The sequence below is a fragment of the Spermophilus citellus genome, assembly GCF_964194105.1.
Source record: "Spermophilus citellus genome assembly, chromosome: 9".
Classification (NCBI taxonomy): Eukaryota; Metazoa; Chordata; class Mammalia; order Rodentia; family Sciuridae; genus Spermophilus; species Spermophilus citellus.
In genome coordinates, this window is record NC_138191.1 from 124,512,926 (window position 1) to 124,537,078 (window position 24,153).

At 60.0% G+C, this 24,153-nt stretch overlaps 1 protein-coding gene across 1 annotated transcript in view; it reads right to left on the reverse strand.

Annotated features, from left to right (window-relative positions):
- Positions 1–12,543: 12,543 nt before the first annotated feature.
- Positions 12,544–24,153, reverse strand: part of ALPL (alkaline phosphatase, biomineralization associated) — a 53,973-nt gene continuing 42,363 nt past the window's right edge. The window contains exons 5-12 of the mRNA XM_081308501.1: positions 23,116–23,290; positions 22,316–22,491; positions 19,447–19,590; positions 17,719–17,788; positions 16,380–16,514; positions 14,506–14,697; positions 14,162–14,281; positions 12,544–13,515 (exon numbers count right to left, since the gene is read on the reverse strand). Of these exons, the coding sequence (XP_081164627.1) occupies positions 13,250–13,515; positions 14,162–14,281; positions 14,506–14,697; positions 16,380–16,514; positions 17,719–17,788; positions 19,447–19,590; positions 22,316–22,491; positions 23,116–23,290 (1,278 nt within the window). The 3' untranslated portion in view covers positions 12,544–13,249. The remainder of the gene's footprint in view (positions 13,516–14,161; positions 14,282–14,505; positions 14,698–16,379; positions 16,515–17,718; positions 17,789–19,446; positions 19,591–22,315; positions 22,492–23,115; positions 23,291–24,153) is intronic.

Here is a 24,153-nt window from a genome sequence, read left to right on the forward strand (position 1 = left end):
GGAGTGCCATCCTTTCCTGACAGGATCCTACCACGACCCTGGAGCCTCAGACCACCCTGGGGCTGTGACTCACACCCAACCCCAACCCCACCCAGCTGGTTTGGCCCCCGGCTGCTCTGGGCTTGGTGGTCCCCTGGGACCTGCCCCCTCCCAGAGCAGCCTCCGGGCATCTCCTGGAGGCCCCTGGGGCCCTGGCTCTGCAGGGCTCGGCTGTGCCTCCGTCTCCTCCGTCTCCTCATCTGGACCACAGGGATGCTGAGAGTCCTCCAGTGCTGCACCCCAGCCCTGGTGTGAACGGTTCTGACCTCACCGTATTGCTTCGCTCACGGGGTGGGTAGTGGCCCTCCACGGGGTGATCAGCTACCTTCCAAGTGGTAACTGGGCAGAGCCCAGCCCAGCCTGGCTTTGGGAATGGACAGCCACCAGGTACTTCCCTGAGCCTCGGCGTCCGGCCTCATTGGGGCGACATCCTTAAACACCTTTCACTCAGCCGTGCGGCCCTCCCCAGGCTGAGATGGAGCAGCTGGGGCCCGTTGTGGCAGAGCAGGTGGGGAGCTTGGCCACCTGCCCAGGCCCCCTCCCTCCCCGGCTGTGCCAGACCCTGTCTGCAGAAAGGGAGAGCCTCTAGGCCAGGTCCAGTCCAGGTCCCACCTCCAGGGCTCCAAGGTGGGGCCGGGGGAGGCTGAGGACGGTCCTGGCCTCTGGGATCAAAGTGTCCAGCACTGTTTCTCTTGTGCCGGTGCCAGCTCTGCGCCCGCCCTGGGCTTGGAGGTGGGGAGGGCGAGCCAGGACACTGACCCAAGGCTGGAATTAGGGCTTGGGTGGGGGGCGCTGGGCTCCAGGAAGTGGAGAAACAACCCTGTGGTGGAAAGTCCTCCAGAGGCGGGGGGGGGGGGCTCTCCCATAGGAGGACAGCGGGGGCACCTGCGGCCTGACCGGCCCCATCTCCGCGGCTCAGCTGGGCCTCCTGTTTCTCCAAGTCTGTTTCTCACCTGCGGCCCAGGTCAAGGCCCTACCTGCTGCACAAACAGGCTGTCAAACTGCTAAGGCTCTTTGCCTGGCACAGAACCCAAGGGTCCCTCCTACCCTGCAGCTAGGGCACCCCTGGACATCCATGTCCAACCCCAGGGCACTTTGCCAAAGAGATGGCCACAGGCCCAGGCTGGCCTAGTGCCAGGGGACTGGGACCTGGACGTTCTCTACTGCTCAGGCCACAGGGGGTGCTCAGCCAGGGACCCTGGAATGTTGAGGTCCCTCGCTCCTTCCCGTGCCTGCCCTACCAAGGGGACAGCCCAGGACGGAGCCTCCTGAAATAACCAAATCTGGTTAGCAAGGCTAATTTTAAAAGCCACTCTGGCTGCCCCATGGGCCCTTCTGGGAAGCCGTGAATGTCCCTGTGTGTGCCCCTGGGAGGGGCTCGGAATGGGCTCCCCCTTCTGCCTACCCGTGCGGGAGCCCCCAGGCTGTTGGGTTCCAGGGGTCCAGGCTCCCTTCTGCCTCAGTCCACCAGGGTCCGCCTGGTGGCTCTCTGGGCCCTCCCCTGCCTCTGTCTTGGCCTCTCCCCCGTCTGCATTTCCTGGTCTCTGCATCCTTTTATTCAGTGTCTCTGCCCCTCTCAGTCTCTGATGCTTGTGGTGTCTCCCGGGCAGCTGTGACTCTGCACCCCCCTCTGGGCCCCAGGAGGCTGGACACAGCATTCCTGAGGGGCCGTAAGCTGGGCGGTGCAGGCCAGACCAGGTGTGGGGGTGGTGTCCACGGGGGCGAGGGCTGCAGGTGGGGCCCATGGGGAGGGCGGCCATCCTGGGGCCGACAGTAGCTATAACCGGGCAGGCAGGGGCCAAGTCCAGGCACGACCTGGGCCATCTGGCCAGGCCAGGTGCCAGCCAGCAGGAGAAATAGCTCCAGAGGTTGGGCTGCCAGGCGCTACACACAAACACAAGGTGCCCAGTTCAATTTGAATGTCAGATAAACAAGGAATCGTTTTTAGTTTTAAGTATACCTCATGCAATATTTGAGACATACTTATAGTAAAAGATGTTTATTTGACATTCAAATTGAACTGGGCGTCCTGTGTTTTATCTGGCACCCCAGTCCAGGGAGGCTCTAGGAGTGAGGGGAGGCTTCTCGGGGACAGTGAGTTCTATAGGCCAGTCTGATGGGGGGACACTCCAGGCCCTGGGGAAATCCTAGTCGGAGGGGGGAGGCACAGGTCCTGCCCACAGGGAGCTCAATTTCCTAGGAGTGGGGAGGGTCCTCAGGAACAAGGTGAGGGGTACATGGCACCCAAACACAGTCTCCTTCTCAGCAAAGTCATAGGCAGCAGAAGGGAGGGTCCATGCGCTCTGCTGGGCGCTTGGGTTGGCACACAGTAGGAGCTTCCTTAGTGTTTCTTGAATAAATAAAAAGCCTCCAGCCCGTCCCGTCCCCTGGGCTTGGGGGGGCACCTGGCCAGCATGAGGCTGTAGAACCCCACTCCCAAGCTCCTGGGGGCCAGGGGGGGCCTGCACTGCCTCCACTCTCGGGGCTCCCCAAAGGGAGCTACAGAGAGGAGGAAAAGGAGGGGTTGGGGAGGTCCCCTCCTCCTCTGTCCTCTCCCCAGTCTCTCTTGGAGTGCTGGCTGGACCACGGTGCAGACGGAGGGGGACCTAGGGCAGGGTGACCTTGGCTTCTGGAGGGATGGCTGGCACTGCGCAGGAGGGACAGGCCAAGGAGGCGCAGCTCAGAGCTGGTGCATTTCGACGAGCCGGGGGACTCCGGAGGCCCAGAAAGTTGGGGATCAGAGTCTGGGGAGGTGAGATTTGGACCTTTATCCTGTGGTCCACTAACCTCAGGGCTTTCCTCAGGTGGGGTGGCATCTGGGCCTGTGGCCCTGTCACATCCTCCGGGGGCAGCGTTCTTGGGCTTTTTCATTCATTGTCCCTCCTTCACTCGCTGGGTGGTGGCTCCATTCACTGAGGTGAATCCCCCACACCCGCACCTCCTGCTGAAAGGGTGGCCACTCCCACCGGGAACACCTGTCCCCAGGCCAGCCGGGCCATTGGCTCCCAGCATGACCTTGGGCAGTCCTGCGCCTCAGTTTACCCAACCCTAAAGCGGGACTAAGGCTGGTCCCTCCCTCTGCGATTCTGCAGGGACACCAGCCCGAAGTGCTCTGGAGGGGGGTCAGCTGCTGCTGCTGCTGCTGATTGTCAGGTCAAGGCCCCTAGAGGGCGGGGAGGGCAGCTGGCCGGCTCCATGGCCTGCGCCCCACTTGCCATCCCAGCAGCCGCCTTTCCCCTCGGGGCTGCCACCAGCTGAGCCCTAGCCTCCTCCTCAGGGCCGTGGCTCCTCCAAGGTCCTTCTGGGCCTAGGTGCCACGGAGGGGCTTTCTGAGAACGAGAGGGGGCCTTCACCTGATGGTGGGCTGGAGCCTGGCCCCTGCTCTTTGGGCCTCGTTTTCCCCCCTATGTTTCAAGGGGACTGGGCTGGTCACCCGGCCGTGCCCGGCCAGGCCTCTGTGTCATCCTGTTAGTAACGCTCTAACTCTGAGCCTATAATCACATCTGTCCAGGGAAGAACTAACCCAGCGTTTCTTGAAATTGGGCTCTAATTGTGGCTTTTAGTGGAGTCAGATGCACCCCCACCCTACCCCCAGCTGGAGTGAATCAGTGAGGCTGTCCTGGCCTGCCCCATGCGGGGCCGAGGCACCCCCAGGGCCTGTCCGGGCTCCCACGGGGCCAGCCGTGGGACAGCAGCTCCTGTCTCTTGAGGACCTGCTGGGTGCCATGTTCTGGGTTGGGCACTTTCTGACTAGGGGACGTGTCACTCCCCACGGCTGTGGGAGGCAGGGACAATTTTGGGGAGGGGAGGTGATTTTTTTTAAGGGAGAAACTGAGGCTCAGACAGGCAAAGTCACGTGTGGGCAGAGTCTGAATTTGAACTCAGCTCTGTGGGCTCCAGGGTCGTGTCCTGGTCTGGAGGCTAAGCAGTGACCCCAGCGCTGTCGAGGCTCCCTCCCGAGCGGCTCTGAGGGTGCCCAGGACTGTGCTGGCCGCCCTGGCCATCCTTTCCATCCGTGTCCGCTCCCAGGCGCTTGCCCCTTCCCTGCTGATCACCAAGACCCTCTCCCTCTGTCTTTCCTGCTCTGCAGACCTCCGGCCTCCAGCTCAGGGCTGTGTGTCCACTTGACGGCCGCCTGTCCCAGCCCCCAGAAGCAAGGAGCCAGGCCTGAAGAGTGGGGTGTGGGCAGACAGGCCAGGGGCAGCTCCCTCCTGGGCCGGGCGAGGAGCCTGCGGTTCCCTGTTTGTTCTGGAGAGCCCGGCGCTTCCCCGAGGAGACAGCCAGTGGTTCCCAGGCCACAGCCCCTCAGGCGGAGCCAGACCACGGCTGGCCAGCCTGGAAGCACTGCCGGCCAGCCCCGCCAGGCTCCGCCAGGCCCTGGCGCTGGGTGGTCTGGGCAGCGGCCAGGGAGGCCTGGGGCCTGGCCACAGGGCAGGAGCCATGACCAGAGTCAGGCTTGAGGCTGCATAGAGGTCCCCTGGCCAGGGAAGGGCTGGACATGGGACAGAGATATGCATCAGGCGGTCTGTGCCTCGGGGGTGCCCGGGAGGGAAGACTGGGTCCCTCTTCCTCCGTCTGAAGGCCTGGAGGAAGACACCCATCTCCCTCGGCAGCGCCCCAGTTGGGTGCGCTCTGCCAGCCAGTGCTGCCTCAGGCAGGATCCTGCCTCAGAGGCTGGTAGAAGGTCAGGGTTGACTCGGACCCCAGCCCTGCCTCCTCAGAACCTCGGTTTCTCCATTTGTGCGACAGGCAGGGGACAGGACTTGTGTTCTTCAAGGTCCCTCCCAGGTGGGCAGTCCATGGATGGCAGGTGGCCCAGGCTGGAAGGATCTCCCCAAGTTCCCAACCCCTTGTGAGGGGCCTCTCCTTGTCCCTGTCCCAGGGATCCTCTACCACTTCATCAAAGCACTCTCTGCCCTTGTCCCCAGAGCTCGACGCCCCTGGAGTGTGTGAGCTCCTGACAGGCCCCGGCTCAAACCCCGCAGCTGGCTCTCTGTGACTTCAGACAGCCTCTCCTTCTCTCTGCCCTTTGCTGCAAGTACCACCAAGACGCTGGGGGCCTGCAGCCTGGACGTGTCCTCCACTCCAGACCCTTCTCCCGGCCCCTGTCCAGCACTCCCACCCAGGACAGTGGGCGCCTCCAACACAACGTGCTGCGGGCCAGTGCTCCATCTCTCCCCAAGTCTGGTCCCCCCGTGGCCATGACAGCACCTCCATCCCCAGGCGCCCGGGCCACACACCTGGGAGGTGTCCCATTCCCTGCTTCTTCCCATGCTCCGTTCACCAGCAAGCCCTGCTGGCTGAGCTTCCAAGCATGTCTGGGCTCCAGCGCCTTCCCGCCACCGCCAGCTCCAACCAGCACGACACAGGGCCTCTGGCCCGCACCAGTGTCCTCTCCTGGCACTCCAGAGCCATCGAGGGAGAGCATGAGTGGTCACGTCGCCCATGCTTCCAGCCCTCCGCCACCAGAAGCAAACGTAGGCCCCTGCCCAGTCCCCGCCACTGCCCCCTCCTCGCGCTGGGGCCACATCACCTCGCTCTGCCCCTCAAATGTGGCAAGTTCATCGACGCCTCCCTCTTTTCCCTGCTGAGAGCAATTTGTCCTCCATATTTTTGCAAAGCCACCACCTCACTATTGGGTCTCGGCTCCAATGTCACCAGTTCAGACAGGCCTTCCCTGACTACCAGCTCCAGTCGCACCCCCAGTCACTCCCTGGACCTTGCTCTTATCTGAAACATGGGCCAGTGCCCGTGTCCTACTCCAGTGACGTCAGAGGGTAGGAAGGGACCGCAGCAGGAGGGGTGAAGCTGAAGTCCCTGCCGCCTGAGCAGGTGCTGGACCATGGGAGGCCTCCTGTCTCACCACACCGGCTGCTCCGGCAGAGCTGACAGGAAGCCATGAGAACCCTTGGCTGGAAGTGGACACTGGACTCCTCTGCCCGTTTTACCGCGTGACTTCGGCTTGGCGTCTGAGCCTCTCTGTGCTGCCTTTCTTCCCTGGACTGTTGAAGTCCACTCCAGCCCTGAGCTTTGCCTGGGGTTTGGGGGAAGGAGGCCTGTGACCCAGGAGACTCAGAGAGAGAGAGAGAGAGAGAGAGAGAGAGAGAGAGATACAGGGTCAGGACACCTACCTCACCTTGAAGGTGGGTGTCCTAATGGCAGCTGCTCATGTCCCCAGAGCAGGCAGCAGCTGCCAGGCCTCGGCTGGGGGATCTGGAGGTGGAGGGTGAAGAGCCATGTCTGAAGCCTGCCCCGGGTCCTCTCTCCCCCTGCAGGCAGCCGCCCTCGGTGCTCAGCCTCATGGCTGCTGTGATGTCCCTGCAGCCAGGTGATCTGTGTGGGCAGGAAGCTAATGACAGGGCCTTGAGCCAAGGTGTTCCACCCAGGTTGACTCGGGGGGCCTAGACCCCTGGAGCCACCCGCCTGGCATGGATAAGCCCACAGGACAGGGGCTCAGCATGGGCACCCACTCCCAGTTTCGGGGTTAGGTGGTCAGGTCCAGCCTCTGATGTCCCCCCGCCCACACACCTGGAGCCCATGCTCTTACACCCCGGACTCCTCCTCTCTGTTCCTCCTAAGCCCTCCCCACCCCCTGCCCATCACCCCAGCTTGGAAGGTTGTGGCTTCAAGGTCAAGGAGTCCACTGAGAAGCAGTGGGCTCCAGTTAGCAGGCGGTGATGACCAGTCAGCCTCTGACCCCAGGACCAAAGGATGGGCAGAGTGACCCTCACCCACACACTGAGCCCTCCTCTCTCCTAGAAGTCACAGTGAGGGAAACCTGTGCTCCAGGAGAAGCAGGCATTGAAGTCCAGCCCTGTCCGTCACCAAAGGTAACCCAGTGTGTTTAAACCCTGCACTCTGGCCAGGCGCAGTGGCATACACCACCCGTGGTCCCAGCCACACAGAAGGCTGAGGCAGGAGGGTCCCAGGTTTGAGGCCAGCCTCGGCAACTTAGACGCTGCCTCCAAATAACATTTAAAGAGGGGGCTGGGGATGTAGCTCTGTGGTGGAGCGCCCCTGGGGCCCATCCCCGGCAGCACAAAAATCAAAAACAAAAACAAAACCCTGCCCTCTGAGCCTGCCGCTTGGCTCCGGGTGCTGGCCCTGGCCCTGGTTAACGGTGCGACTCCCATAAGCTGCCAGATTTTGCTTCTGTTTGTTCATCTGTAAAATGAGGATAATGACAGTCCCATCCTCCCAGGGTGGTAGGAAGGAAAATGAGGTCATGTGTGTGTGGGACACGCAGGAGCAGTGCCTGGGACCCAGGCGACACCACGAGGTGTCCCTCGTTGTGACTGTGCTAGGTCCCCACCGGGATCCTAACCCTGGGCTCCAGGAGGCAGGAGGTTGAGGGTGGCCCTGGCCGGCTGGTCCCAACCTGGGGCTCCAGCCCAGCCTGCCTCCCCCTGGTCGGTGGTTCCACATGCCCACTCCACCCCAGGGTCACACAGACTGTGGAGGAGCCAGGGAAGAGCTGGCGCCTGGCTGGGGCAGGGCCGCCAGGAGGCCCCAGGAGGGACTTCGCAGCCCAAAGCCTCCTGAGAACCTAATCCCGCCCCCACGGTGGGACTGACTTGGTGGGAGGTCTGGGGTTCAGCCCCCAGGGCTAATTATAACTTGCTGCCTCCCTCCCAGGGCTCTGTCCACCACCCCACCAGGGAGCCTGGAGTCTGGCTGATGGGCTGGGGTTGTTTTCCTGGGAGAAACTCAAGGAGAGGCATGGGTTGGAGCCAGGCAGACCCATCCAGGCTCCAAATCCAGCCGTCACCTGTAAGTCACAGGGCCTGGGCAGGATAGCTCTCCTGCTGAACACCCATTTTCTCATCTGTAAGGGGGAGGCCACCTCCCAGGGTGGGGTGTGCAAGGCCTGCCCCAGGGCTGCAGCCCCTCTCACCCCACTGCCCTCCCTGGGAGCTTCATAGGGTGGGTGGCACGTAGTAGGTGTCCAGTTGCCTCCGGCTCAGACCTAGAGCGTTTAGTTTGCTGATGGGCTGTCTGTTCCCATGTCAGGCAGCTTCTTTCTGACCAACAGGCAGGGACTGTCAGGGCCATCCTTGGGACTTGTCCTCTCCCTCCCAGCCCATCTCCATGGCCCCAGCTTCGACTGTCCAGGAGCCATCTCAGTCTAGCCTCCAGCCCTCTACTTCCTCTTCTTGAAGTGACTTCAAAACTGGCTTCCAGCCAGGCGCGGTGGCGCAGGCCTGTAATCCCAGTGGCTCAGGAGGCTGAGGCAGGAGGATCCCAAGTTCAAGGCCAGCTGCAGCAACATATGGAGGCCCTAAGCAACCTAGCCAGACTCTGTCTCAAAATAAAAAAAACAAAAAAGGGCAGAGGATGTGGCTCAGTGGATGAGGGGATGATCTTTCAAACATGGCGGTCACTCTCTAGCCCCAGGGCGCCAGAACATTTCACAGCTCCCAGGGTCTTCATGGTCAAATCCCCATTTCTTGGAATTGCACCTGAGGCCTCCCTGCCGACTCTCCCCCACAGTGCTTCCTTCTGAAGTCCTCTCTGCACCTCACACCCCAGGCCCCTGCCCATGGTAAGCCTCTGCTCCCTCCTGTCCCCTCTGCCCCTCCCCGTGGCCTCCCCTCTTGGGCTGGGGACTGCGGCAACCAGAGGAGCTACACCTCCCTGATGGGCGGCCATTTCTCAGCCCCAACTGACCACTGCCCAGCAGAGAGGTGGGGTCCAGGGCCAGCTGAGTCTTCCAATTTTTCCAAAAACTCAGAATTCCAAATCTTCAATGATATGAAATATCCCAATGACAGAGATGTGTGGGGTGTGTGTTGGTGTCCGACTTCCACAGAGCTGACCCCGCGAGCAGGCGATCTCCCCCAGTGCAGGGGGCAATTTTGTCCCTCAGAAATCTAGTGGTCAAAGGCCAGGGGTGCTGCCACACCCCACTGTGCAGAGGAGGGTGTCTACAGTAGAGACTTAGCTGGATCTAAATGTCCCATCAAAAACTACATTTCCCAGACTCCTTTGCGCCGAGGTGGGCTCAGGACAAATTCTTACCTATGGGCTCCGAGTGGAAATGTGGTTGTCGGGGCAGAAGTGGTTTAAAATTGGGTGTGTCACCTCCCCCCATGGAGGCGCTGATCAGGTAGCACGTCCAGGAGCTAAGCCACAGGTGGAAAGGGCCTGGGTCCCCGGCTCCTGGCCAGGCACACCCCTGGTGTTTGAGATGGAAGTAAATTCTTTTTTTTTTTTTTAAATATTTATTTATTTTTTAGTTCTCGGCGGACGCAACATCTTTGTTGGTATGTGGTGCTGAGGATCGAACCCGGGCCGCACGCATGCCAGGCGAGCGCGCTACCGCTTGAGCCACATCCCAGCCCGGAAGTAAATTCTGATTGTGTGGGTCCCGAGGTTCTGGGCTTACCTTTTTTTTTTTTTTTTTTTTGAGAGAGAGAGAGAGAGAGAGAGAGGGAATTTTTTAAAAATATTTTTTTATTGGTTGTTCAAAACATTACAAAGCTCATGATATATCTTCTTTCATACATTTGACTCAATTGGGTTATGAACTCTCATTTTTACCCCAAATACAAATTGCAGAATCACATCGGTTACACACTCACATTTTTACATAATGGCATATTAGTGACTGTTGTATTCTGCTACCTTTCCTATCCCCTACTATCCCCCCTCCCCTCCCCTCCCATCATCCCTCTCTACCTCATCTGCTGTTGTCCAATTCTCTCCCTTGTCCCCCCCCTTTCCCCTCACATCCTCTTCTATGTAATTTTGTGTAACATTGAGGGTCTCCTATCATTTCCATATGCTTTCCCTTCTCTCTCCCTTTCTCTCCCCCCACTCGTCTTTGTTTAATGTTAATCTTTTCTTCATGCTCTTCCTCCCTGTTCTGTTCTTAGTTGCTCTCTTTATATCAAAGAAGACATTTGGCATTTGTTTTTTAAGGATTGGCTAGCTTCGCTTAGCATAATCTGCTCTAATGCCATCCATTTCCCTGCAAATTCTATGATCTTGTCATTTTTTATTGCTGCGTAGTACTCCATTGTGTATAGATGCCACATTTTTTTATCCATTTTTATCCAAAAAAATGGATAAAAAAATGAGAGAGAATTTTTTAATATTTATTTTTTAGTTCTCAGCGGACACAACATCTTGTTTGTATGTGGTGCTGAGGATCGAACCCGGGCTGCACGCATGCCGGGCCGCACGCATGCCAGGCGAGCGGCTACCGCTTGAGCCACATCCCCAGCCCCAGGGCTTACCTTTAACAGCCCGAGAGCACAGTGGAGGGGAGTGGCCTGTCCCAAGAAGCTGTCATTGTACCGTCTAGTTTCATGGTCGGGGATACTGGTGGCTGGAGCTGGGACCTCTGCTTCGAGGAACAGATTAGGACTCAAGTCCAGGATGGTCAACACAGAATGTGCCGAGTGGGTCTGGGGGACAGGAACCAGGCCCCACCTGGGCGAGGGAGGCTGGAGAGGGCTCTGGAGCTGAGGGCACCTGAGCCTCAGCCACGCCTGGTTCTGGGAGGACACACGGCCCTGGGGTAGGGAGAGCTCCTGGCCTTCATAGGATCCTAAGTGCCTACCATGCACTGGACCCTGCGCTGGGCAGGGGTGCCAGAGATGTCGATGACCCTGCCCGAGTCCCCAGGAAGAAGACGGTGACAGAGTGGATGTGGACCCCTCTCTGTAATCCACAGCCCCCTGCTTCCTAGCCCTGTGGGCGACCCCCAGATGACACGGGCTGGTATCCTCTGGGCACGCAGGACTCCTGCACCATGCCATGGGGCTTCCCCCTGGCCCTTCGAGAGGGCTATTTTATTTCTTTATTTTGAGACACCCTGGGTAAGTTGCTTAGGGCCTCCATAAGTTGCTGAGGCTGGCCTTGAATTTGTTGGAAGGCCAAGGTCAATTCTCCTGGGAGGAGCCCTTGGCCAACGAGGGAGGAGCACAGAAGAGGAAATACACCTGTTCCTCTCCCCATGGGGGTCTGGAGGACTGGAGCACCTCTCCTACACTGTCCCCCAGGGGTCCACAGAGGGGTCCAGTGCTGCCACCCACCAATGGCGACCTCCTCAACCCTCAGCCACGGAGGAAGCGTTCTCAGCTCCCTGCCCTTCCGGGCTCTGCTGCTTCCGTCCCCATCTGGTGCTCTCTGGGCTCCTCTAACAAACAACTTGGGCCCAACTCCTTGTCTTAGGGTCTGGGTGTGGGAAACTCAAAGATACCAGGTACAGTTTGCACACCCCTGAGACAGGTGGCTGGGTTTCAGGCGGTGCTGGGGAACTTCTATTATTATTATTTGGGTACTAGAGATGGAACTAGAGGTGCTTACCCACTGAGCCACATCGCCAGCCCTATTTATTTATTTATTTATTTATTTTGAGACAGGGTCTAGCTACGTTGCTTAGGGCCTCCGTAAGTTGCTGAGGCTGGCCTTGAACTTGTGATCCTCCTGCCTCAGCCTTCCAAGCTGTCAGGATTACAGGTGTGCACCACCATACCCAGTTGGGAAACTTAAAAAAAAAAAATAACTGCTTTGCATATGAAATGAAAGATCAGTTAAGGAAATAATAGTACAGAGATATGGCAAAAATTGTGAAGATACTAGAAGAATAACACCTGAATGTACTGCACTGCGCAGTCCAAGATGAGGTGGCTGAGTATGTATGTAGTTTCTTTTTTTTTTTTGGAAATATTTATTTTTTAGTTTTAGGTGGACACGATACCTTTATTTATTTATTTTTATGTGGTGCTGAGGATCGAACCTAGCACCTCACACATGCCAGGCGAGCGCTCTTCCACTGAGCCCCAGCCCCAGCCCCAGCCCCAGCCCCTGTAGTTTCCTTCTTATCCCAGCACAGTTTGGCTCTGCTTCCCTTTGCCAGGACTACCAGGAAGCGCCCAGGGCCTCTCATCGTTCTTGGTTCCTAGTTACCCAGCGTGGGCTCTGAGTCATTTGTATTGGCTGGGACCTGGTGGGCAGGAGTGTGGAAGTGTATCATCAACAAAGAAGGGATGTCATTAAGTCCAGGAGCTTTGGAATCTGACCCATCTGGGTCCAAATCCCTGCTCCACAATGTGGGGGACCTTGACAATCACATCGCCTCCTGCACTCCTGGTGTCCTTACTTATAAATGTGGAGGAATCCATTGGAGCCTCAGAAGCAGCCTTTTCATATTGTAAGGGATCCTGAGTCCAGCACTGGGGTTGGGAAGGCGCGATGGCCAAGGCCAAGGTCGGCGGAAGCCCCTTGAGGGTTCAGCTCTCGATCACCTGGCCACGAGAGACCCCTGGCAGTGGGTCTCAGGCAGGCCCTCCTCTGTAAGGACCCTCTCCCACTTCACAGGTAGCAAAACTGAGACCCAGACACACAAAGCCTTTGTCCAGAGTTGCCCAGGCCGGCAGGAAGCCCCACGTCTCTGCCCAACCCTCCTGCTCCCGAGTCCAGCTCTTCCCAGAGAAGTGAGCTTATTTCAGTCTCTTTCTCACTGACCACAAAGACGCAGCTCTGTCCTCAGAAATATTTGGAAAGTTTTATTTAAATGTTTTGTGTTCCCTTTTAACCAACACCGAAAGGAGATTTTTTTTTTTTTTCCTTCCAAACAGGAGAGAGGCTTCCGCCAGGAGCTGGTGTGTGTTCAGAGCTGGGGAATGCGGCCCCGCCAGGCTGCTCTTCCCAGCACGGCCACCCTGCGAGGACAGCCAGTCTCAGGAGGTGGCTTCCTGGGAGCCTGGCAACCTCCGAGGGAGAGAGTGACCCCCACCCTGAGCAGAGAGGCCTGGGCCCCCCGGAAGGCATGGCTGGGCTCAGGGACCAAGAGCGCGGGGCCCAGGGGCTTCCAGAGGAGGAGGAAGGGAAGGAGAGGGCTGGGTCTGGCATGTTCCATGGAGGTGCAGCCTCGTGGGTCTGGAGAAGTATCTTAGTTAGAAAAATAAGACGCTTTGAGAGTTCCTGCAGTCTGTGCTCTGCCTGCCCAAGAAAACCGACCCTGTTGGCCAAGGGCAGCGGGAGGGCTTCGAGAGCAGAGGCCAGGAGTCAGGCTGGCCCCGTGGAGGGGAGTGAGGTGGGCAGCAGGCTTTGGTCCCTGGGTCCCCTGTTCTGACAGCTGCAGAGGCTGCGGGGACCTTGGCCTCCCCGCCCGGGAAGTGTGGGCTGCCGGGCAGCCGGCGGCTTCGGGAGGGGGAAGCTGGCCATCTGCCGTGGGCTTTGGGTGCCGGGCCCTGAGCCCTCAGAACAGGGTGCCCAGGGGGAGCAGCGCCAGCAGGAGCAGCAGGGGCCCCGGAGTGGGGCTGCCCGCTGCGGCGGCCCGGGCACAGTGGTCCAGGTTGGCCCCGATGCAGGCCGCGTACGCCATCACGTGGGGGATGTAGTTCTGCTCATGGACACCGTGCAGCAGGTGGGCCATGGGGCCCTTGGCAAAGACGGCCACGTCCTCCCCGCCATGGGTCTCGTGGCGCAGGGGCACAGCCGACTGGGCCTGGTAGTTGTTGTGAGCTGTGGGCCAGGAGAAACGTGGCTGAGGGCCCACTGGGCCCTGGCGCTGGGCAAGCGACCTCTCCCTCCCCATCCAGCCAGCCTGAGTGCCCCACTAAAGGAAGAGGTGTAGCTCAGTGGCAGAGAACTTGCCTGGCATGCATGAGAGAACTAACTTTTTCTGGGCTATTTGGATTAGCAGGGAAGAGTCAACTAAAGAGAAGTCACCAATGGCTGCATCATCGGCCCCCCCAGGGACTATTGGGGTGTCAAGAGCAAATGAATACTCAATGGTATGGAGCTGGATGAGCTAACTGCGAAGCCTCATGGGCTAGAATATTACACAGCCAGTAAAAATGACTGTAACACACCAAGTACCTACATACGCCAGGCACCATGCTAAGCTCATCAGACCTATTGAATCCTCCAGGTTAAAGTCCTTGGAAGGCACAACCTTTTTAGGGAGGAAACTGAAGCTGAGAAAGAGGACGGTCCATGCCCAAAGTCACAGAGCTAGTAAATTGTAAGAGGGGATTCAAATTGAGGTTGCTCTCACTCAAGTCTGGGCTATTCCAGACCACTGACCTTGGCAACAAGCTACACTGTTCTTCCCAGCCTGTCCCGAGGGCTGCCCCGTGCCTGTCCTGCCTTGGCCTTGGGGTCTCACCATAGTCCACCATGGATACGTTCTCCCGCTCGCCGTCCACCACCTTGTAGCCAGGCCCGTTCCCGTACAGGATGGCGGTGAAGGGCTTCTTGTCCGTGTCGCTCAGCATGGGGGCCAGACCTGCAGAGAGACAAGAGTCCACCCACCGTCCATCCATCCCCTCCTCTTCCTGTCCGTCTGTCCTTCCTCTCTCCTACTCAATCCCCAGCCACGCAGACCCCACTTCACCATCCACACTGGACCCGCTCCAGCCTCGTCCCGCGTCCATCCTCCCTGCCTGGCTACCTCTGGTCCTCCCCTCGGGCTGCTTCCTGCTTCCTGCGCCCCCGTGGAGGGCCCCTTACCAAAGATGGAGTTGCCCCGGGGGGTGTATCCACCAAAGGTGAAGACGTGGGAATGGTCAGCAGTGACCACAGTCAGCGTGTCTTTCGGAGAGGTCATGGCTCCTGCCCGCCCAATCGCCCGGTCCATCTCCACCGCCTCGTGCAGCGCCTGCTTGGCTTTGCCCTCGTGGTGTCCGTGGTCAATCCTGCCTCCTTGGGACATCAACGCAAAGGCCTTGAGAGGGGGCAAGGGGAACAGATGGGCCCCCTCAAGCCCCACAACCCTGTCCAGGTCACAGTGGCCTTGACAGGCGCGCACAGTGACTGTCACTAGGAAGCACCGTGGGCCAGGCACGTCTCAGGTGGCCCGTGAGCCATTTGGTCTTTCCAGAGGCCACACAGGGGCCGCAGGACCAGAGGCCCAGGGACGGAGGCTGCAGAGCCCGGTCCAAAGGCAGATCCGCCAGACTGAATCCCTGCTGTCTGTCCACCACCCGTCTGTCCTAGCACTGTCTCTTCAGAGTCGCTGAGGACTTCAGGGAGGCTGGGGAGGGGAGCAGCCCTGAGACCTGCAGGCGGGCACAGCAGAGCCATGTCAGGGTGCCCTCCACCGCGGGCCTGGGCTGAGATGGGCGCGACGGGCCCTGTTTACACATGAGGCCTACAGAGGGAGAGCGGGTGCCCGTGGTGGGGCCTGCGGGGCTGAGGCTGACTCCTACAGCCCTGGTTCTCCATCTCCACCTTGAAACAATCCCTCTACACAGAAAGCCCAGGTCACTGTCCTCACGCCGTGAGAGGCCTTCCATGCCAGCCCATGGGAGCCTAAGCTCATGCCACCTCCCTCGGTGCGTGCACAGCCCTGGCTCTGAGCTTGGCCTCGCAGCTGAGGGCTGAGTGGCTTTTGGGGGACACCTCCCCATCCTGTCCACCAGCAGATGCTGCCTGGGTGGACACGCCCAGCTGAGGGTCCTGCGCCCGGGTGCCTGGGCGCCAGGCTGCCCTCCCTCCACCAGCCCCGGCCTTGCTGCTCTGGCCGGCGGGCTACAGGGCGGGCCTTACCTTTATTGTGGCTTTGGGAGCAGCTGGCCCGGCGGGCTGGCCTGGCCCTGCCCACAAAGAGGACAATCCCCGGGGGAGCGTGTCCGCCACCACTGGTTCCTGGCCAGCTCCTCAGCACCAGAGGCCTGCTCGGGGCCAGGCCGAGACCGCTGGGCTTGTGGGAACCCCGGGGTTTGGCAAGAGAGCAGCCAAGCTGGGGGGGCAGCCCCTGGCCCCCGGAAGTGGAGGAGCCCGTGCACATGTGTGTGTGGAGAGTGTGGCTGTGCAAATAGGTCCACGTGTCCATGTGGGGGTGTGTGCACGCACATCTCCACAGGACAGGGTGAGGAAACACAGGGCAGTGGCTCTCAGAGCTCCGGAAAGATCCGGGATCTTTTATCATTCCCCTCACTTCCCACTGTGGCTGCCTGGGCTAGTGCGTAATCCTAACCATGATAATAACAGGAATCCTGAGGACTTATTCTTCGCTGGGTCCTGTTCCAAGTAGTTCCTATTTCTGAGTCCTGCGGAGGCCTGTCACCCCTGGAGGCCACACAGCCCGTGGGTGGCAGCACCAGGACGAGAGCCCCAATCTGACTCCACAGCCTCTCGCGGAGGCCGAGCAAGGAGTCCCGTGTGGAATGGCAGCCTCGGCGCTGAGGAGGCTGAGTCGTCCGCAGGGGGAACTTGAGTGGGGGTTTCCAGCATCCTCACCCCCAGTCTGCAGCTCCTCAGCCCAAGGGGAATTCCTCTCTTCATCCCCAAATGGGGAAGTTCCCTTTGAGAGCTGGCCCACCCCATCCCCGGGCTCCAGGGCTGATTCTGGAAGTGTCCTCTCAGCAGGCTGGGGTACCCACCTTCCACCAGCAAGAAGAAGCCTTTGGGGTTCTTCTTCAGGATCTTGATGGCCACGCCCACCATCTCAGAGAGGGACGGGTCAGTCACATTGTTCCTGTTCAGCTCGTACTGCATGTCCCCAGGCTCAAAGAGACCTGCGGACACAAGGACGAGGTGGGACGTCGCACGCCCTGGCCCTGCCAGGAGGACCACGAGGAGCCCGGGGTGTCTCAGGACACAGGTTCCCACACCCAACTTGGGGTGGTGTGGTGGGGGAGGAGCCTTATCTGGGTGGCTCCTGTGGGTCCAGAATTGTGCCCACGGTTCCTACCATCTTCTCAACCACCACCAGAGTCCGGGGATCTCCGGGCCCATCCTACCGAGGAGGAGACGGACGCTCAGAGGCGTCCAGCTTCTTGCTGGGCAGCTGGGAAGTGCCAGATCTGAGATCTCCCCCGCCATCCTGCCTCAGCACGGAGGACCCAGGACACAGTGCCGTGGCCTCAAGGCAACATGAACACAGGCGTATTTCCGTGGGAGCTTGGAGGGGCACCGGGGCCGTGCCACCGTGGCACAGCAGGAAGTTTGATGTCATCGTCCCTTTTGCTCCCTGAGCTCAATTTTGTCTCTTGTGACATAGGAGAGTGACCACTCCTTGCCCGTGTAGCCCATCTGGGCGTTTCCAGTTCTGAATGTCCTTCCAGAACACCTTGGCTGCCACGCGGGTGCGCACAGCCGGACAGCTCCAACAAGGGACCGCCCACTCGGGCCACACGCTGTCCTGGGTGCTTTGGAAGCAGGTGGGAGTTGGCTTCCAAGATGGCACCCAATAATCCCTGTCCCCTGGAGTTCATGCCCTACTGTGGTCCCCTCCCACACTGGCCAGGGCTGCTCTCTGTATCCAAAAGAACCTGGGGTTGCCCCGGGCCCCTTGCCTACTCTTCATTCCCTGGGGAGCGGGGTCAACCATCAGGACGGGCAGAGACAACTTAACTGGCTTCCTCCCTGGCATGTCCCCGGGCTGACTCCAGCTACCTGTCCCCTCCCTCTGCCCACCCCTAATCCAGGGGCAGTTTAAGCCTTGGCTCCCAGCCAGGGTTTGGCTGTCTGGGTCATACTGCTCTCAGCTGTGTGGCATGCTGCAGGCCACTGCCCTCTCTGAGCTTCAATTTCTCCTTGAGCCCGATGGGGCTGATCCCTTTGCACAGTCAGCAGGCTTCAGGCCTAATTCCATGAACAGACACCTTTCCTGACCCCTCCCAGGTCCTAGAAACCGATGACAAAGGCCCGAAGAGGGAGCAGGCCAGGGCTTCTCCTGGGGCCCGGGCTCACGCAGCCCCAGCTGCAGGCCCCACTTACCCAAGAGGTAGTCCACGCTGTCGGGGTTGAGGCTCAGGAGCTCCGTGCGGTTCCAGACAAAGTAGGAGTGCTAGGAGGCAGGGACAGGGTCAGCGCGTGCGTCCCCAGCTGGTCTTGGTCTGGGGCATTTCATTGTTTCTTTCCATCATTTAACATCCCTCCCTGAGGACCCACCATCCCTGACCTCAAGAAATGACGAGCAAATAGGCAATTCTAATGGAGAATGCAGGCGGGGGAGGACTCTGGGGAACTAGGAGGGCGGTGAGCCCAGAGGCGAGGTCAGGGAGGGCTTCCTGGTAGAGGTGATGTCCTACTGGAGCCCTGGAGGCCAAGCACAAGTTATCAGGGGGGTCACGGGGCAAAGAGGAGGCAGGCCCAGGTCCCCAGGGGCCATGGGTGCCCACTGAGGGGTAGGAGCTATGTCTGGGGTGGTGGTAAGGCAGCCTCGCACCCTCCCTGTCTTGGGGTCCCCATCCAGGAGGGGAGACAAAGGAGGTGCAGCCTCTCTGGGGCATGTAGACACAGACAGAAGCAGGCCCAGCTCAGTCTGGGGACGGCACCGTTCAGGGCCTGCACCTGGGGACCCAGGACTGCCAAGAATCAGCCATGTGTCCTCAGGACACCCCTTGCCTTCTTTGGGCAGTGGAATTGGGGGTCAATGGTCTTCAAAACCTCAGAGGCTGCTGTGGGGGAGAGGGCAAGGAGACTAAAGTCGGGCTGCGAGTCCCTGCTACGTGAGGTCAGTTGGTCCTCACTTCAGTCCCCGGAGGATACTCCCGTTTCACAGACAAGGACACCGAGACACCCAGGACCTACAGCTCCTAGGTGGCCCCAGTGACGTTGAGGGGACACGCACTCTTCAGGTCTGGTTTTCTAGAATGCCATCCATACGGGACCAGACCGTGACACTCTGGCAGGGCTCGGGGCCATGGTATGGCCCCTCCCCATCTCGGGGATCGAGAGGTAGTGCCAGGGCAAGAAGCACGAAGCTCAGCCCCATGTTCCAGGTGGGGAAACTGAGGCTGGGAGGGGTGGTGACTCTGGCCAGCCTGAGCCGATGCAGGAAGCAGAAAAGGGCCAGAAGCCACTCAGTCCCACGCCGCCCCAGACCCGGGGGCCATGGTTGGGCCCTGTCCCCACCTAGTTCTTGGCCTAGCTTCATCCCATGCCTCCCCAGGGGCCAGTCCTGGAACCCTGAGAAACCCAACCCCAGAGTGACATCAAAGTGGCTGGCAGGCTGCTCCCCACTGTCTTCAGCCTGACCACAGTCATTTCCAGACCCCAGCTGCCCCAAGCAGGCGCACCGTACAGATTTAAAGGGACAGAGCCTGGGACCCTCCCCAAGCCCCGCCCATTCCCTCCCCTGGTCAAAGGTCCCTGGTTCACACACTCCTGTGCCCTCCTGCCATCTGTCCAGGGTTACTGCTTCCACCCCTGTCTTCCACTTGCTAGGGACTTCCAGGCCCTTCCCTGGTGGCCTGTCCCCTCCGGGTGCCTGCAGGCCCCAGGCTTCCTGCCACCTGAGCATATGACATTCCCTGTGTCTGATTCATCCTTGCGCCTCAGGCTTCGGTGCCCTCCTCTGCAGGAAGACACCAGTTGATCACCTACTATGTGCCAGTCACAGGACTGCTGGTCCCTTAGAACCCGTGGAGGGACAGGTGGTGATCCCTATTCACAGAGAACACCGAGGCACAGAGTGGGTCCCCAGCCGCCTGCTCGGGCTACCTTCTCTTTTGGCTTGAAGCTCTTCCAGATGTCCACGAGGTTCAGGCCGTCCAGCCGCGTGCCCCCAGCCTTCTCTTCCATCCTGTACTCCACGTCGGTTTTATTCTTAGGGAACATGTACTTCCGGCCACCTCCCATGATCACCTAAAGGGGACAGGAGCCATCCGCATGTCGGGGTTCCAAGATGTCCAGAAGCCCCACGGCCCTGGCCTGGACAGCTGGATTCCTGGGGTCCCTGGGGAGGTGGGAGACTTTCCCAAGTCCCCGAGTCCCTGGTCCAGCCCTCTCTGGGCCTCCACATTTTCAGCTTGGGAAATGAAATCGCTGCTTTGGGGCTTCTGGGTGAGACTGGAGCTTCCGATGACTTCATTACGAGCCTTGCACGCCAGGCACTGAGCCCCGAAGGCGCCCGTCATTTTCCCCATGAAGAAACTGGCACAGAAATGTGATTTCTTCGTCTTAAGGCCACACAACCTAGTGGGAGGGCCAGGATTTGAACCCAGGGCTTCTCCGCCTCCAGCATCCCTGCCCTGCCAGGTCTGCTGAGCCCAGGACGGGCCTCCAGGAGCCTCCTCTCCCACCGTGAGAAGCAGCATGTGCTCAGGGAGCGGCCCCAGCCAGGGAGGTCTCTGGGGCAGCCCAGCTGGGAGCAGCCCCTGCGGCCTGGGCCAACAGTGGGGACGGCCGCACGACTGTGTAGTCACCACTGGGCTAATTTTACCCGCCGCGGCTGGCATGAGCGGGCAGACAGACGCGGGACTGTTTGTTTTCCTTGGGAGTCCATGTTTGAAGTCCTGACTATTTTTAAGACAAGGGCCAAGAGCATAACAGCCGCCGCCCGCAGTGACCACCACACCGGTGTCCTCCTGTCACCATGGGTGCCAGCCCAGGCCACTGCCCCAGGCCTGGCACCTCATGGGCCCTTTTTCTACCTTCACTCCATTTCCCACCTCAGGCTTGGTGGGGTGGAAAGGGAGCCAGGTGTCCCAGCCAGCGGTAGACCTGGGGACGGTGCCCCAGGCCAGCAGGGGTCACGGGACCTGGACAAGGTTTGGGTTTTGCAGTTGTACTCGGGTTCGAATCCAGACTCACTGGCTTGTTGATCAAGGGCCTGTCGTTTTAACCTGGCTGAGCCTCAGTTTCCCTATCTATGCATTAGGAACAACGCCTACTCGACTATCCCAGGAGGAAGTGCAGGGGTCCTCTACGGCCCCCCGACACCCACGGGGAAGCTTCCCAAGGAGAGTGTCCCCACCAAGTGACAATGGAAGCTATTTCCAGAAGGACTAGGTCCTTTGCAGTAGGGCGAAGCTCTGGGGCGGGATGGCTGTGAGGGTAGAAGGAGAAGGGGACCCCAGGTCACGGGTCCCTTGCCCTCCCTCCCACCATTCCCACAGGAATTGACCCTTGGCATTTTCAGAGTGGGAAATGGAGACCCCAGCCTTCTTGCTGGAGCCTCATGGTTTCCAATCCCAGCAGAGACTTCACACGGGCTCATTAAACTCCCAAATAACAGGCTTGCTGTTTGGCTTTGGGGTTTGGGTTTGTGTCTTTCTTTCTTTCTTTCTTTTTTTAAAGCAAGATATTTATTTTCAGGGCGGACACCAGGAGTTTTGTTTCATGTATAGCCTGGGGGCTGGGGATTCCGGGTGGCTGTGGGGAAGGGGCAGATGGGGCTGGGAGAGGAGAGCGAGATGAGGAAGGGGGTGTCACACAGTCCCCTCTCACTCACTCCCTGGCCCATGTCCCGTGGTCCCCGTGGACACCCCCACCCTCGCCCCCCACCCCAAACATCTTCCCTCTACTCAGGCTGACCTTAAGCTCCCGCGCCCCACGCGGGCTGCTCCTGCCAACCCTCCCTGGGAGCAGCTGGTAATCACCTTGTGCTGCTACAACACAGTTCTCACACTCAGCCTCGAGGCCGCCTCCAGAGGCCCTGGGAGCCGGCAGGTGGGGCTCGCTGTTCTTAGCGCACAGGTGGGGAGACCAAGGCTCAGGGAGGGGAGAGCCATCAGTGGAGGCCGCGAGGGTCTGCAGGACCATTGTCCTGCAAGGGGGCTTCCCCTGCACTTAGGAAAGGGAAGATGTTTGTAGAGGGCCAGGTGGCACCCGGAAATTAGGGGGTGCTGCATGGAGGACAGAGGGCAGGCCAGTGTGGCAGCAGGGAGAAGCAGGTGAGGGGGCCTGGGGCTTCCTCTGAGCCTCCCCACATCCCCCTATCCCAGGCTCAGGGGATCCAAGACTCCCTGATGTGCCCCTAAGGTCCCCTGCAGCAGGTAAGAGGCACTGGAACAAAACAGAAATCCTCACTCAAGAACAGGTGTGCAGGCACGGCTTGCACACGCCACACACCCAAGTGCATGCTTTGGAGCAAGGACATGTGCCGTCACGTGAGAGCCTCCCGAGAACCCGCAGGCCCAGGTCAGTCTGAATGCCCTGGGGATAAGTTCACTTGGTTCTTGCAACTTGCAACGGGCTCCCAGGGTAGGTCCGGTTCAGGAGGAGGATGAAAGGGGAGACTCAAAGAAGTTAAGGGGCCGACTCTTAGGCCACACACGGAGCAAAAGGACAGGTCCTCCCCTCAGAGGGTCACTGTGTCACCCTCACCTCCCAGAGCTGGTGAGGGGGCAGCGCGGCCCCAGGTTCTAGTTCACGAATGATCCCGGGGACCTGGTTCTCAGGCTGTGGTGGCGGCCACTTGAGGGTTCACCCAGCAGCCCCGCAGAGAAATCCTACAGTGCCTGCCGGCCCCAACCGCAAATCCCCTACTGGGCTGGGAGCCCTCCCAGGTGTGTGGGGAGCCGGGCCAGGCGGCTTTCCCGGGCCAGCCCGGGGCTGCCCTGCCCTGCCGGGGCCCATCCCCACTCACGTCGATGTCCTTGATATTGTACATGAGCTGGTAGGCAATGTCCTTGCAGCCCTGGTCCAGGGCCTCCTGGGGCATCTCGTTGTCCGAGTACCAGTCCCGGTCGGCTGAGTGGGCGTAGGCGGCGCTGGGGGTGGCGTGGTTCACCCGTGTGGTGGTCACAATGCCCGCGGATTTCCCTGAGGTTCAGAGGAGAAGTTGGCCCCCTGCGGGTGGGGACATCAGCTGCCCTCTCCCTCCATCTGCTTGCTGAACACTGGCCTCTGACTGCCTGGGGCTGGGTTTCCCTGACTGTATGAGGCAGAGGGCAACTGCCCAAAGAGGGTGGTGGGGTCCCCCTCCATCCACAACCCCAGGAACCTCCTGCAGGAAGCCCTGGGCCCTCAGGTGGAGCAAGGTCCCATCACCTGGGTCTTTTGGCTTTGTCCCTTGACTCCAAAGTCCCTGGGGCTAGGGCTTCAATTCCCAGGAGGAAGGGGAAGGAGTGGACCCCATGGATCCCCTCAGGGGTGGCCTGGGCTCCAAGCTTTCCTCCTCATTCAAATCTATGAGGGGCTACGTTTTCAATTCGATTTTACAGTCGAATGCACAGACCCAGGGACTCAAGCTGGGGCCACATCTAAGCAGCCGGGACCGCGGGCCTTCCCTGTCCTGGAAGGGGTTTCGTGACCCTCTCACAGACAGCTGGAGCCCTGGAGAGCTTTTCTCTACCTTCTCAGGTCAGAATGGCTGAGGCCCAGACAGCCACGGAGCCCGGCCATCTCCTATAGCTGCTCACCCCCTGCCCCTGCCCCAAGGCTCACCAGCGTCCTTGGCCCAGCGCAGGATGGAGGTGACCTCGTTCCCCTGAGTGGTGTTGCAGCGGGAGCGCTCGGTGGCCGCACTCACCCCCACGGTGCCCTCGTTGGCCTTCACTCCACACAGGTAGGCGGTGGCAGTGCCAGCACTGTCGGGGACTTGGGCATTGGTGTTGTACGTCTGCAGACACGGGGGCAGCGTTGAGGGTGGCCGGCCTTGGCCCTCCTTCTGCCACCCACCTCCACTCATGCCATGGGGACCAGGCGTGGAGGATGCCAGAGGCCCTTTGCAGACTTGGCTGGGCCCCACTGCCAGAGGCCCCTGCAGAGCCCCAGGGTCATCTAACTGAGCTGCCTGCTGCCTGCTGCCTGGGCCCTGGCAGTGACGGGCAGCAGCCAAAGCCTCCAAGCTCTGGGGAGATGTTGGGCAGAAGCATGGGGGTCAAGCTGGGTCGGCAGAAGCCTTGCACTGGGTCTCTGGGGCTGCAGCCTCCAGCAAGGAGCCTGGGAACAGAGTCCCAGAGAAGGGAGTGGAACAGGGTCCCTGAAGAGTGGGGGGCCTAGGGAGGCGGGGGAGGGGAAGGGGCCGGGAGACCAGCGCTGACCTCTCTGCCACGCTCCTGCCAGGTGCCTCCCACCCCATCCTGACCTCCAACAGAGACCCGGATCGACCTGCCTATCTCCCTTCTCCACCAGCCCGGGAGCTCCCCCAGCACAGAAAAGACCCCAATCCCACTCTTCCCCTCGAGGAGGCCTGATGGAGTATCTGGGATGATTATTCTGCCCCCTCCCGTCACAGCTGCTTTAGCGCTCCCAACACTGGACGGTTTACTCCAGTGACCTAATGAGATCCCCGATGGCCCGGGAGGGAGGGAGTGACCCAGGGCCACTCTGTATAGGACACACCAAAAACACAGGCCAGTATGCAGTCGGGACGGTGGCGACTGTCGGGATTGGGGGGCTGCAGGGGCCTGGGGGACCTCTGGCTGCTGCCACACCTGGTTACTCCACCTGGGAGCTGGGTGTACAGAGCCTGAAGCTCAG